Source organism: Pristis pectinata, chromosome 1, assembly GCF_009764475.1.
Source record: "Pristis pectinata isolate sPriPec2 chromosome 1, sPriPec2.1.pri, whole genome shotgun sequence".
NCBI classification, from domain to species: Eukaryota; Metazoa; Chordata; class Chondrichthyes; order Rhinopristiformes; family Pristidae; genus Pristis; species Pristis pectinata.
Genome location: NC_067405.1, coordinates 87,078,481 through 87,094,227, shown reverse-complemented (window position 1 = coordinate 87,094,227; position 15,747 = coordinate 87,078,481). Strand labels below are relative to the sequence as shown.

General features: G+C 36.0%; 1 protein-coding gene across 4 annotated transcripts in view; it reads left to right on the top strand.

The window, feature by feature from the left end:
* rad51 (RAD51 recombinase) overlaps nucleotides 1-13,588 on the top strand; it is a 65,538-nt gene extending 51,950 nt beyond the window's left edge. For 3 of the 4 annotated variants that reach the window (XM_052038252.1, XM_052010622.1, XM_052011460.1), the window contains exons 8-10: nucleotides 837-966; nucleotides 8,142-8,263; nucleotides 11,257-12,485. In XM_052038252.1, coding sequence (XP_051894212.1) covers nucleotides 837-966; nucleotides 8,142-8,263; nucleotides 11,257-11,380 — 376 coding nt within the window. In that variant the 3' untranslated portion in view covers nucleotides 11,381-12,485. Of the gene's footprint in view, nucleotides 1-836; nucleotides 967-8,141; nucleotides 8,264-11,256 lie in introns of all 4 variants that reach the window. The other variant, XM_052008827.1, reaches the window with a different exon arrangement.
* The last annotated feature ends 2,159 nt before the right edge of the window (nucleotides 13,589-15,747 follow it).

Genomic DNA, 15,747 nt, shown 5'->3' with positions numbered 1-15,747 from the left:
TTCCTCTGACTAGATGATGTGTTGGTGCAATTAAAGCTAATAATATGATAAAACATGCAACTGGAGGAATAGGGTATGTCTTAGAGTAAAAATGCTTCACTGGGTAAACTCAATAATTCTGGTCAATATACCATAAATGCATGATTTTGTCTTATGTGCGAATAAAAATTTGAAAAGCAGGGAAATAGGACATAACAAATGAAAAATAGAGGGAAAAGGGTTAAGGAGTGGATGACTTGTTTTTTTTTACAAATAGCCAGTGTAAGTACAGTGAACTGGATAATGTTTCATATGACTTTATTAATTATAACTTTATTACAACCAGAATTAATTCATTCAAGGATAGGCATTGCATTTCACAATGTGCATTAAATGCTGTGGACAATGCAAATTCAAAAATTATTCGAAATTAAATATCAGCAGGCAATTTTCAAATAACTGAAAAGTACCTTAACTCAGTGTGACAAACACTTCTGTACAGTATGGTGGAACAAGGAACCACTGTACTTGGAATGCAATAAAAATAGTAAGTGCTAGAAATATTCAACATGTCAGGCTGCATTTGGTAATTTCTGTCTCAATGGATCTTTGATCTGAAACATTAATTCTGTTTCCTTTTCCATAAATGTTGTCTCACACGCTGAATGTTTCCAGCATTTTCTGTTTTTATTTCAGATTTCCATCATCTGCAGTTTGATTTGATTGTTATATTACACCTGCAATTGTCTGAGAGTTAGAATAATGAAGGCAATTAGCTTTGACTATTTCTATCTTTGTTATTAACAGTTCAGCTGTGGTTGTTGAAAGTAGTTTAAAGTTGACTTCCCTCTTTGTAGATATGCCTTGTTAATTGTGGACAGTGCAACGGCCTTGTATAGGACAGACTACTCTGGTAGGGGCGAGCTATCTGCCAGGCAGATGCATCTTGCACGGTTTCTACGAATGTTGTTGCGACTGGCAGATGAGGTAAGCCTTGGACTTTGTATTAACATTTTTGGGTTGCATATTTCATTTTGTGTTGATAGTAATTAAGTATGGGGAGAGTTGGGCAGTGTCAATGCAGAGAAGATTTGAATCAAATGTCTGTATAAAAGCAGACATATTTGATTCAAATCTGGGAAAAGAAAAATGCAACAATTTCGCTTTGAGTTTGAGCTAGTCATTTTTATGGGAATGATGAACCATGAAATGGGCAATGTGGTGCCATGAATTCTCAATAAATAAAACCAGATCAACTGAAAAGTTAAAAATATTCCAGTGATTTTTACAACACAGGAAGAGGCTATTTGGGCCCACATGTACATAAAGGCTCATGAAGTCAAATAGGACAGAAACGGGCCTATCAACCCACTACATCCATACCGACCAAGTCCCTATCTATATTAATCCCATTTATTGGTCCTTGGTCTGTGGCCGAGTATGCCTTGGCAATTCAAGTGGTTCCTTTGGAGCATTTTCTTCAGTTACACTCACCCACACTTTCCTTGTAGGCCTGCGCATGATTTTCCTTCATGCTTATTCAATTCTTTTTGAAAGCACTGGTTCTACCACCCTTGTTGTCAGTGTTCGAGATCATAAATGTTCCCTGCATTTTTCTTTGAAACCTAAGTTCCTCTCTGCACATCCCTTTCTCCCTACCCTCATGTCTATCACTTTAAATCTGTGTACCCTGATCGTCAAGCCTTTCACTAAAGGGCACAGTTTCTCTGTTTACCCAATCTACTTTATCATAATCTAGTATACTCTGTCAACTCTCTGTTCATCATCCTTTGCTACAAGGAGAACATCCCAGTTTCTTCAGCCTAACCTTGCAGCTAAAATCCCCTCACTCTGGGAATCAACTTAGTAAATCTCTTTTGTACTCTACCTGGAATCCTCACATCCAAATGTATCATGACCTGAACTGGATGCAGTGCTCCATTTGCAGCCTAACCATTGTTTCATATACGTTTAATTTAACCTTCCTTTACCACTCCATTCTTGTACAGCCTTTTAGAACTGTGCCTTTCGAGCTTGTGTTTTGTCTTTTGTTCTTTCTGTCAAAATGTATTGCTTCCTTCCACTTGTATTAAATTTCATCTGCCACTTGTTTGGCCATTCTGCCAATTAATGTCCTCCTGTAGTTTCCTGCAATCTTCAATGTTTACCCCAGCTCCAAGTTTGATGACATGCAGATTCTGAAGTTTTACTCTGGATCCATATCAAAGATAACTAATATATAACCCTGAGGTCACCACTGTCCATCATCTGCCAATTTGGAAATTTAATTGTTTATAGTTCACTACATTCCACTCATGAGTCATATTATTTTTATCCATGTCATCATTGGCCCTCACTATCCATTCATTACCTTCCCTTCACCAACCTTATCCTGTGCTGTGTTTATTTTTTTTCTAGATCTCAGGAAATACCATGAATGATCTTCAGAGCTATATGTATTTATAATGTTAAGATCTTTGATCCATTGTCTGTGGCTCTTTCCTAGATCAATTTAAAATTCTTCTTTGTGCTCTCCCCATACTCTTGTATCTTCCTCTATTTTGTTTATTTCTTCCCCTTTCACACACTTTGATTTTTGCATTGGCTAATTCCTGTGCCAAAGCATTCTATGCATGAACATTTATTGATTATATTTCTATTTATTTCTGTGGTAATTGACCAAAATCATTCATTCCTTTCTTTTTTTCTTTTTTAATCTTTTTATTAGTTTTCAAATTAATACAGGTTAATATATCAATGTTTATACATGTAATACAAAGAGATCAGGAGAACAATCATGACATGGATAATCACAAAGAACAATAATGTATTAAAAAAATCTGTAGATCCAATGATCTGTTAGTGAATGAATATAATATAAAAGAAAAAGATTTATTATAAGATATAAAAGAAAGAAAAAAAATTCCCCAAAACAATAAGAAAAATTATAAACAATATATCAAACCAAACTAAGTTAATGAAAAAAATTTTTAAAAAAAACAAAAAAACAAACGAAGAAAAAAGGACTAAAATTTGTCAATAGAAACAGAGCAATATTATGTCTTCAACTCCGTTCCTCTAAGTTGAAAGGTTATTATAAGGGGATCTATATCATGTGAAAATATTGAATAAATGGACTCCAAACTTCCTCAAATTTTAAGCCAAGGATCAACAGTGCCACTCCTAATTTTTTCCAAGTTTAAACATGATATAGTTTGAGAGAACCATTGAAAAGTAGTAGGGGGTATTGGATCCTTCCATTTAAGCAAAATTGATCGTTTGGCCATTAATGTAACAAAGGCAATCATACGGTTAGCGGAGGCAGATAGATGGCCAGATTCTATCCTTGGTAAACAAAAAATTGCAGTGATAGGATGAGGTTGTAAATCAATCTTCAATACATTTGAAATAATGTTAAAAATATCTTTCCAATATTTTTCCAAAAGAGGACAGGACCAAAACATGTGTCAAAGAAGCCAGATTCGATTTACATCTGTCACATATAGGATTTATATGTTGATAAAAACGAGCTAGCTTATCTTTTGACATATGGGTCCTGTGAACTACCTTAAACTGTATCAAAGAATGTCTGGCACACATTGAAGATGTATTAACTAAATGAAGAATTTTCTTCCAAGTCTCTGTAGGTAAAGATGTCTGGAGTTCACTTTCCCATTCATTCTTAATTTTGTCCAGTGGTTCTGAACGAATTTTCATAATTAAATCATAAATTATTGCTATCAAGCCCTTCTGACAAGGATTAAAACCAAAAATTTTTCCATAATTTCGGTTTTGTAAGGTGTGGGAAAAGAAGGTATAGTAGCTTTTAAAAAAATTTCCAATTTGCAAATATCGAAGAAAGTGTGATCTAGGCAAATTGTATTTGTTAGACAATTGTTCAAAAGGTGAAAAACAGTTATCAATGAATAAATCACGAAAACATACTATTCCCTTCCTTTTCCATATGGAAAAAGCTGAATCAACTCTGGATGGATGAAAGAAAAAATTAGATTGAATGGGACTTGATAGATTAAATTTATTCAATCCAAAAAATCTACGAAATTGAAACCATATTCGTATTGTATGTTTAACAATTGGGTTAATCATATGTTTACTTAATTTGGTAAGTGCAAAAGGGCGTGGAGCTCCTGAAATAGAAACTAATGAAAATTCAAGTACTGATTGGGACTCAAGGTGTACCTGTTTGGGGCGTTGAATTACATCTGGAACTTGTATCCAAAAAAAAAATAATATTGATTGCCCAATAATATAATCTAAAGTTAGGTAAGGCCATACCACCATCCTTTTTTTAGTTTTTGTAAATATTTCTTACTTAGCCTTGGATTTTTATTCTGCCAAATATATGAAAGAATTTTAGAATCAATAGTGTCAAAAAAAGATTTCGGAACAAAAGTTGGAATCACTTGAAATAAATATAAAAAGTTTGGTAAAATATTCCTCTTCACTGATAGAGACAGTGGGGACCATTTAGTAAATAATTGTTTAACATGGTCAATTAAAGGTAGTAGATTAGCTTTAAATAAGTCCTTATGTCTCTTGATAATTTTAACACCTAAATACATAAAATAGTCAGTTACCAATATAAAAGGTAATTGGCTATAAATTGGGATTTGCATATTTAATGGAAAAAGTTCACTCTTATTAAAATTTAATCTATAGCCAGAAAAAACACTAAAATTATCTAATAGTGATAGTACTGCGGGGATAGATTCGTCTGGATTAGAAATATAAAGTAACAGGTCATCTGCGTAAAGAGATATCTTATGAATCTTCTGTCCACGAGTAATACCACATATATTTGAAGAATCCTGAAGTGCAATAGCCAAAGGTTCTAAAGCAATATCAAATAATAAAGGGCTTAACGGGCAGCCTTGTCTAGTACCTCGAAAAAGCCTAAACAAAGGAGATCTTTGATTATTAGTAACTATTGAAGCCATAGGTGCATAATAAATCATTTTAATCGCAGAGGTAAATTTAGGACTAAAATTGAATTTTTGATATGTACTGAATAGATATTCCCATTCAACTCTGTCAAACGCCTTTTCAGCATCTAATGAAACAACACATTCTGGAATTTGGGATGAAGGGGTATATATAATATTCATTAATCTCCTAATGTTAAAATATAGATAACGATTCTGAATAAATCCTGTCTGGTCTTCAGAGATAATTTGTGGAAGAACCTTTTCCAATCTAAAGGCCAATATTTTGGAAAATATTTTGGAATCTACATTTAATAAAGAAATAGGTCTATAAGATGCACAATCAGTGGGATCTTTATCCTTTTTAAGAATTAAAGAAATAGTTGCTTCATAGAAAGATTGTGGTAGGTTACCCACTGATAGGGCATCTTTAAAAATTTTGGCTAACCAGGGAACAAGAATATCAGAAAAGGATTTAAAAAATTCAGCTGTATATCCATCAGGGCCGGGTGCTTTACCCGAACTCATTGAAAATATTACTTTCTTTATTTCTTCCTCCGAAATGGGAGCATCTAATGTAGAGCGTTCATTTAACAATAATTGGGGAATCTTCAAATCTCTTAAAAATTCATGCATTGATGTAGAATCCTCAGGGGATTCTAATTGGTATAAAGAAGAATAAAATTCTTGAAAGGATTTGTTAATTTGAATTTGATCTATCGTGTAGGTACCATCTGGTTTACGAATTTTATTAATCCGATGTTTAGATATAGTAGCTTTCAATTGGTTGGCCAATAATTTACCAGATTTGTCACCATGTATATAAAATTGACTTTTGTTTCTCAGTAGTAGATTTTCAATTGAAGATGTTAATAATAAACTATGTTGTAGTTGGAGTTCTGTTCTCTTTTTAAAAAGCTCCAGATTAGGAGTAACAGAATATATTTTATCAATTTCTTTAATCTTGTCAGCTAATGTATGTAATTCATTATTAGTTTGTTTTTTTTCAATCCAGCGGAATATGAAATAATTTGACCACGGATGTATGCTTTAAACGTATCCCATATTATCCCACTGGAGATTTCTTCAGTAAAATTAGTTAAAAAGAAAAATGAAATCTGTTCTTTAATGGACGAAATCTAAGTCTTGTAATAGCGAAGGGCTAAATCGCCATTGTCTGACATCAAAGGATACATCTGGTAATTTAATTGATAATCTCAATGGTGCATGATCAGAAATGGCAATTGCATTGTATTTGCAGTCCGTAGTAAGGGGTGCTAATCTAGCATCAATAAAAAAATAATCAATCCTAGAGTAATTTTGGTAGACATGAGAAAAGAATGAAAATTCTATATCAAATGGGTGTAGAAACCTCCAAACATGTAAGATTCCGGATTCAACTAAAAAGGAATTAATAAAGACAGTGTATTTGTTTGGAAGTGTAGAATTTGACACAGATCTATCTATCGAAGGGTTTAGACAGCAGTTAAAATCTCCACCCATAATCACAGTGTATTCATTTAAATTAGGAAATAATGCAAACAAATGTTTAAAAAATTCCGGGTTATCTACATTGGGTGCATAAACATTAACCATAACAATGTTTTTATTATGAAGTAGACCAGTAATTAATAAAAATCTACCATTTGGGTCTTACATTGTCTCATGATGGACAAACGAAATTGAGGAGTCTATAAAAATAGAAACTCCTTTCACCTTTGCTTGTGAATTTGAATGGAACTGTTGACCCCTCCAAAATCTAAAAAAGACGTTGCTTATCTTTCTTCCTGGTGTGAGTCTCCTGAACAAAAATGATCTGAGCATTTAATCTATGAAGAGCTTTAAAGATCTTCTTGCACTTAAGCAAATTGTTTAAGCCGTTAACATTCCATGAAATAAAATTAATAGTCTTATCCATTTTAACAGATTAAAAATCATATGGTATGTAAAGGGTTAATCTTGGTATATACAGATCTTACCAACAGGAAGAAGTAAAAAAGTTCAAAGAAGAAACTGATATGATGACAATTTAGGAAAATTTGTAGTTTAGCCCAGAAGGAGAAAAACCTAGAAACAGCCCCGCCCCCCTCCCCCAGCAGCCCGAAAACTAGCCAATAGACAGCCAGAAAGCTACCCTCTAATTGAATTAACCCCAATTCTATTGGTGGCGATAGTCCAAATTAACAAATATATAAACCACTCATGTTTAGACTAAGAATGAACAAGATAACCCAAACAGAGGTATCAAAATAACAACAAAGTTATGGAATTAAAACAGAGCCAAAGGGCATTAACAGTCAACATTTAAAGAATACAGTTTAATAATTATTTCAGAAAGAAAGCAAACGTTCAGTCATTTGGTTAAATTCTTAATTATAATAAAAACAAAACATTAAAAATATTAAAAGAAGAAAAAGAGGTTTAAATCTAAAAATTAATTAGATAATAAAGCGAGTAAGTAGTAAATCAAAGGAAAAATACTATCTTCTGCATTTCTTAGCTTTTAAAATTAAAAGCTAGTTCAAAAGAAACTGCTTGGCCTCTTGAACAGATTTAAACCATTTACGAGATTTATCAGGTAGTGTAATTCTGAGCCTTGTATTCATTCCTGGCCCAAAGGAAATAATCACCCTTGTAAGCTATCAAAATCTCTTCTTAGTTTTAAGTGGATGTTTTGTTTTCGTTTGGTGTACTCAAGAGATTTGGTTGGCATATTGCAGGAACAAAGTTATTAATTTGCATGGTTCATACAAAAGCAGAGATACTGAACTGCTTTGAACAAGTGTATTTGCCTGCGGGTTCACAGTAGATTGAAAGCACCTTACTGCATTTTGGGAAGATGTTTTTTGTTTTGTTTAATACTTGACACTGGACCAAACAGGTATTATTACTGAAAATTTAAAAACCCTATTTTCTGGTACTTGCAGTCTGCATGCTTGCAGTCAGTGGGACAGTTATACAACATGGTTGTGGTGCCTCAATCCTTTGTTACTAATAGTTCTTACTCTTTTAAGTGAACTGTGCCACAGGGTTCTGTAATTTTGTGCTATTAGCTCTGCTGGCAAAACTTTATTTACTTTGGCCTTCTACAATGTTAAAATTTCCATTTAGAGCATATTTAGTTAACCCAAAAGAGATGTGGAAACTGAAAGAAAAGGATTTCTATAATGTGTAATTAAATTGATTTGTTTCACTTAAGATCTTGAAATTGTTTTCTAGTTTGGGGTAGCTGTTGTAATAACTAACCAGGTGGTGGCCCAGGTTGATGGGGCAGCCATGTTTGCCGCGGATCCAAAAAAGCCGATTGGTGGAAACATCATTGCCCATGCATCTACGACAAGGTAGGTGGAATTGATAAGATAGTCACTAAAAATTGCTTCACAAGTTTCTAGATGGAAGGGTTGACCATTTGCTTTAAAGCTTGCTTCATACTGTTTGCATCTTGAAGTTTCAAAGTCCAAGCACAGCTCTTGTTATAAAATGTAATTGTTCTTCCAATTATTCTCAGTTATTTGACAATTTTACTTATTTCCCATCCACACTTGGAAGCATTGACCCCCTTGTTGAGATATGGAACCACAGATGACAATTATCTTATTACTTTTCCCAAATGATCAATACCGAAGCATGATCTTTGACTAACATGCACTGACCTTTCAACACACGGTGCAATTCTTGAACTTGCAGCTTGGTAACTGTTGGATGGTGGAAATGCTAGCATCGATTTTTTTAAAAAATCTGTATTTAAAAATTCAAGAAGGAACAAAGTTACAAATGAAGGGAAAAAAGAAAAACGTGTCAAACTTGCTATGTATGCATTGGCAATATTGCAAGAATGAACAGAAGTACAGGTTCATAAACAACTAAAGCAACATCCATATAAACTGATTTTCAGTCCCATCAAAGTTGCACAGTATTTGTTCTAACTTTGTATTATACTATCCCCCTGTAATTTTAGATAACCATCTTCATTGTCCACTATACCACCTATTTTAGTGTCATTTGCAAACTTACTAACTATACCTTGTACATTCTTATCCAAATCGTTGATATGGATGACTTTGGCGATTATCATTCAAAGGCACTATCTAGCTTCCTTTTGTTGATGAGGTTCATCTCCATTCCATCATCTCTTATGGCACTACGCAGCCACGGATTTATTGTAAAGTTTGTCTGACATGCAGTGTTGGATATGCAGAAATTTCCTACACTTAAATCAGTGGCTCCAATGTCTATCCAAGGGAACTGTGAAGCTGAGTTACATTATTTGCACATTTTGATATTCTGTTTGACACAGAATTAAGTATTCATTTGCTCCATCAAAGTGATCTAATTCCATTTCCATAATGTTACTTGGTTCAGCCCTTTGCTTAAACATTCATGCCTTTGTTGTGTCTGGACATTACTCTTACATGTTGTCCAAGGTTAGCATTCTGTCTTAGATCCTACATAAATGTGCTCATCCAGAGCTCTCCCTATTTCTTAACTTCCTCAAAGTCTTTTTCATTCATTGGTCCCGTGTTTGTAGCTCCATCCTGGCTATTATCCTGAGTACGCTTGAAATTTAAAATCCTGATCTTCATTTTCAAAATATTCCATGTCCTTTCCCCATACCATCTCTGGAACTTTTTTTTCAGTACTTTATACATCTAGACCTCTTGTGGACCCACATTTTGATTGGATTTAATTAGATTTCATCTGTTCACTTGCCTTGCTCAGAATTTTGGAATTCGCTCTCTGCCACTTTTTTTTCCCCCTCTCTTTTTTAAGATAATCATGGCTCTGACCAATCTTGGTTATCTGTCCATTGCTCACAGTCACATTGTTATTTGATAATGCTCCTATAAACAGCTCAGGATTTAATGGGGTAGATTTTCTACTACAATACATTTGTTTGTATTAGATTTGTCCATGTTTCTTGGTGGAATTCTTGATGTCCAGCATTGCATGCGCAAGCTGATATCAATGCCTACTGCCTTGCTATCCATGCTTCCAGCTGCTCCAGTTGGGTCTTTTTTTTTAATAATATTATAGACAGTAATGTTTGTTCCCAGTCATCCATCATCTTTGAAGGTCTGCCAGGACTTTATCTCTGCCCTCCTTCCATTTGTCTTCTCCAGCTTACCCTTTGGTGATTATCTCTTCATGTGGACTCTTCATAAAAATCCAATGGAGCACTGTGAATTCCCACTAACTTCCCAGCTCTCTTTTTCTTCCAGCTTGACCCCAAATGTAGTCTTCTGCTAGGAACCTGCCTTCCAGTATATTGACATGGCAGACAGCACCCAGCCAGCTGCAGTCATGGCATATCTTTGACAACTGGTGAGGTCACTCCCCAAGAGTTCAACGGCTGTCAAAAATATGAATTTCTGAATGTCCTTGAATGCCCCTAACTAGGAAATTGTGCTTAACCCATTTCAGGTTAATCTTAGAGAAAGTGCAGTGATCCCATTCAAATAAATGGGAGAAATCAATGGACAGAAATAGATGATTTTTTTTCATTTTTAATATTTTTAAGATTTAAAAAATTCCCAAGTGACTTTGAATTGTTAACTGTTGAAGACATTCACAAGCATTTAAAAACTGACCTCTTCGACAACGATTGAGCTGTAGAGTGATCTCACCCAGTTGTCAAGACTATTCTGTGAGTGCAGCCGGCTGTGTGCTGTCTGCCACGTCAATGTATGGGAAGCCAGGTTCCCAGCAGAAGACTGCACCTGGGGCCAAGCTGGAAGAAATTGTGGCCCAGGGCTAGGTGCCCGATGATCTCATGACAAAGAAGATCTCAGATCTGCTCCCATATGTTAGAGGTGCAAAGTAAATACAGTTCATTAGGGAACTTGCGACTGTCAGCAATTGCAGTCTTATTTTCCTGGCACCTCCTGTTGTCTTGAAAGCCTTCATATCTTGGTAAAGAAGAACCACTTTGACATCTCATTGTTACTAATTTATTATTAAAATATTGATCTGCTAACAAGTTGGTCCACCAGAGAGGTTGATCCGGTCCTTGGATGCATTTCCAGCAGACATTACTGAATAATGTATAGGAGCAGGGATCCCAGTTGATCATCTTCCCAACTCCATGGCTAAGGCCAATTGTAACATCCTTCTGATTGATAGCAAGTGAGCTCTCAAGCAAGCTATGGCTCAGCTTCTCACTGAACAGATTTGCTGTTTTTTAAGCTTCCTTGAAGTACTAGGGACCATATAGTTTTGGAGAATAAAGGATGATGAAAAGGCATTGCCCATATTATTTAAAAACTATAGACCTTAGTTATGGGTCTATCCACCAGGAAATTTCACATTGTCTACCTTTTCATTTTTTCTTTTTCAGATTGTACTTAAGGAAAGGTCGAGGTGAAACACGAATCTGTAAAATTTATGACTCCCCTTGTCTGCCTGAGGCCGAGGCTATGTTTGCTATCAATCCTGATGGAGTTGGTGATGCCAAAGACTAAACGTGAATGACCCTTCCTGTTCTTGTGCTGGAAGCTATTGACAGCAAGAAAAATCCCAGGATAATCAGTAATGCTATTTTGTGACTTCACACTACATGTTGAGAGTTGTGCTTGGAAAATTTGACTACTTTTCACTTTGGAAAGCCACATTGGATTGCTAATGTTCCAGGCAGATCCAAAATTAAAATGGGTCCATGGGGAATATAATTTATTTCAAACCCATGTTTGTTTTGTTTGGATGAGGTGAAAGTCAGCAGAGAAGACTACATTGGACACAGATTTATTGAGTTTGCCTTAAATCATTTTCTGATTGACCAGCTGTAGTTTAAGCCAAAGCCTACATAACTTGAGGCTTTGGTCTGACGGATCACCACTGTAGAAGTCATTGGTAATAAAGTGGAGAACCTGTTGAACACAATGAGGAATGATAACTGGCACTGAATGCAAGGCTACTTGTGGTTTGCCAAGTATTTTAGATGGAGGAAGAATGAACCATATAGTAACCATGGAACCTTCCTATTAAAATGGCTCCCCTTATCCTTATAGTGGATCAATGAATGAAACAATTTTGCAGAAATATGTACTGATAAAAAGCAGATTTCCCTTTGGTTTTTTTTCTGTTCTAATACAAGGGTGTAAAAAAAAATGGGTGCATAATTCTTTTAGGGTAACTGCAAACAATTCTGTTAACAGCAATTTGCTGTGCTTTTTGTTGCTTTTTTGGTGCACCCTTAACAGGGTGTCATTTACCTTTTATAAGCAAAGCTAAAAGAATTCTTAATAATGCAAGTCTCGAAATACAAATAAACTATTTTGGCAATTTAAGTGTACAAATCTTGCTTGGCATTATTAACTTCCTTCAGCACAAGAAGCATGTGAACAAAATAAAGGAATTTTCTTTTTAACCAGAATATTCCTCTATAGGTATAGGAGGGTTATTTACAGTAAAATCTTCACATTCCCCCCAATGATGTGTCTCAGCCGCAACCTCTGAAAGGTGGTGTTAGCTTTAACATTGTGACAATACAGCCATTTCTTGCATCAGTCAAACTGTGCTGTCTTAAATTAATATCACTGATTAATTTTGTGCCATGTATATGTTTCAGTAAAGAACAGCTGGGACCCAAAGGTGAAAGACATTGCTTGAATGTTTTGTATAGATTTGATGGCATCTGCACCAAGTATTGTTCAGTCTGAAACATTGGTATGTTGTACTGCTCTGTTGTATTTTGGTTATTTGAGTTTGATGCAGAGGAGTGATCTTACCTTGTAGCCTTCAGCCTAGTCAGTGGACAGCTGACAATACAGGTGTACTTGTGTAGAATTTGCAGCTCAGAAATAGCTGACTTGGTCCAACTAGTCCAGCACCATTCATGTACCACACTACCATACTTTGCCTTCATCTTTAGCATTTATTTCTCCTTCATCATTATGAAACTATGTCTTGAATGCATTTAACCTGATGGCCTTCATCCTAGGATCTTAAAGTGGCTGCCAGAGAGAGTGGGTAGATTGGTTGTGAATTTAGGAAAGTTCCCAAGAATCGTAAAAGTCTCAATGAACTGAAAAATCACTAGTAATGTCCCGATTCAAGAAATCAGGGAAACCAAGTACTGGATGGTTTAATGTCATTGGGGAAAATGCTGGAATCCATTATTAAAAGAAGCAGTAGCTGGATATTTAGAATGTTAAAATACAGTCAAGAAAGGGAAATTGTGTCTGACAAATTTATTAGAGTTCTATAAGTAGGTAATTGGCTTGTTTTTTTTTAAAAAAAAACGAAGTGAAATTAATTTCCAAGATAAGACACCACAAAAGTTTGCTGCAAAAGGTAAGAGCTTATAGTATTGTGTGTTATATATTGGCATGTATAGGTGTTTGACTAATAAAAGATTTGGGATAAATGGGTAATTTTCTGGTTGGCAAGCTACAACTAGTAAGGTGCCATGGGGATCAGGCTGGTGCCTCGTCTATTTATAATCTATAATCAAATTTAGATGTAGGGAATGAATACAATATATCATAGATGGCTAATGATACAAATATGGAAGGGAAAGTAAAATGGTCTATTTATCCATTTCTTTAATTTCTGTTTATCCAATCCTTGCTGTTCGTGTTTGTGTATTTATAATGTATTACTGAAGAGCAGATTGTACTACTCTCCACCTTGAGCCTGCTCTGCCATTTAATAAAATCATAGTTAATTGCATTCCAATCTACCCACAGTAACCTTCATCCCCATTTCTATCATAGTAAGGTACCTATGTACCTCTGCCTTAAAAATATACAAAGGCTACTTCCACCACTCTTTGAGAAAGAGTTCCTGAGAGAAAAAAATTGCCTTACCTGTCTTAAACAGAGACCCCTAGTTCTAGATTCTCCACGTGGAAACATCTTCTCCACATACATCCTGTAAAGATTCCTCAGGACTTTCTATTTCAATCAAGTCATCTCTTATTGAAACTCCAATGGATGCAGGCGAGCCTAACCAACCGTTCTTTGAGGCTGCCCACCCATTCTAAGTATTACTCGAGTAAACCTTTTCTGCTGTCAGATCATTGTCATTAAATAAGGAGAGCAATACCTACACAGTACTCTAAATGTGATCTCACCACTGCCCTACATAAATGAAGTATAACTTCTAACTTCTGCATTCAATTCCCCCTTGCAACAAATGCTAACATTCTGTAGCTTTCCTAATTACTTTCTTTACTTGCGTTTTTGCCTTTTGAAAATCTTATTTCCTGTTAGCCAGGCAATGATCTGCCTTTTGGAAATCATAATACATTACACCTACTTCAGCCCCTGCCCCCAACCTATCTCTATCTGTCCTCTAGTTACATTCTCAACAAATGCTGGTAATACATTCTAGGATTGACTGCTACAACCCAAAAGGAAGCTGAGACAGTGCCCTGAAGATGCCACTTGATAATGGTGTCCATGTACTGACACAGAGCTGGCCTCTTTCAGACTAGAAAGGATAGGGTCCTGCACCCATGCAGATTTCTATGCAGTGTTGAAGTGGGACTTCTCCCATGTTCTTTGATATTTCATGTAAGCTTTCAGGCAGGCAGCCAACACTCAAGACATCTTCATGTGCACAGTCAGCCTTCATTCTGTAATACAAAAATTTTAAAAATGGAGATGCTGGAAAACTGGAATAAATGTCATTAATTCGAAATGTTAACCCTACTTCTCCTACCACAGGTACTTGCTAATTTGCTGAGTATTTCCAGCATCTTAGAACATAGGATAGTACAGCACCAGAACTGGTCCTTCAGCCTACGATGTATGTGCCAAACATGACACCAAATTAAACTAAATCTCTTCTGCTTGTACATGATCCATTTCCCTCCTTTCCCGGCATAGTCATGTGTCTATCTAAAAGCCTCTTAAACACCATTATTGTATCTGCTTCCACCACCATCCCTGGCAGCCGGGTCCAGCCTACCACTCCCTGTAGGGAAAAAAAATTTCCCACTCTCATCTTAAATACATGTCCTCTAGTATTTGACATCTTCTGTTCTTATTTCACCCTCTCTTGGCTGGCCTTCCAAAGTTTTCATCTGTATCCTGAGTAAAACTTTGTGGAACTGGTAGTTGCGCTATCTTTGCACTCTGTGCTGACTTCAGGCCATTCTTGCCTGTTCACTGACTATGAGCAGGTCCTGCATGTGGGACATTAATCTACATGCCACTGAGGTACAGGGTTTGGGAAAGGTGAAATTTCCAAGTTTGGATGGTCTGCAGCTTTGACAGGAGCGTGCACATGGTGGTGGTCCCATTCAACTAAAACCCTTGTCCTTGGTGGTTGAGATCGTGGATTTGGGCGGTGCTGTCAGAGTAGCCCAGCCAAGTAACTGCAATGTATTTTGTAGGTGGTACACAATGCAGCCATAGTGTGCCAGCAGTAGAGAGAATGAATATTTGGGATTGAAAAAGGGGTACTAACAAAATGGGCTGCTTTGTCCTCAATGATGTTTAACTTAAGTGTTGTTGGGCAAGTGGACGGTATTCTATCATGTTCCTGAATTGTGCGTTAATAGACGGCGGAAAAGCTGTGGGATGTCAGGAAGGGAGTCACTTGCCACAGGATACCCAGATTATGACCCACACGTGTATTCATATATTTATATGGCTGGTCTTGACGAGTTTCTGGCCCTAGCATATTGATGGTGGTGTTAACAAATTTTCAATGATCTTTGCACATTACTACTGCACCACTGTGCTGCCCAGTGTAGAACTGCTGCCTCATAGCTCCAGCAGCCTGGGTTTAATAATGACCTCTGATGCCACCTGTGTGGAGTTTTCATGTTTACATAAATAAAAATCCTGTGGTTGCACTTATCGAATCATAGACATTGAAA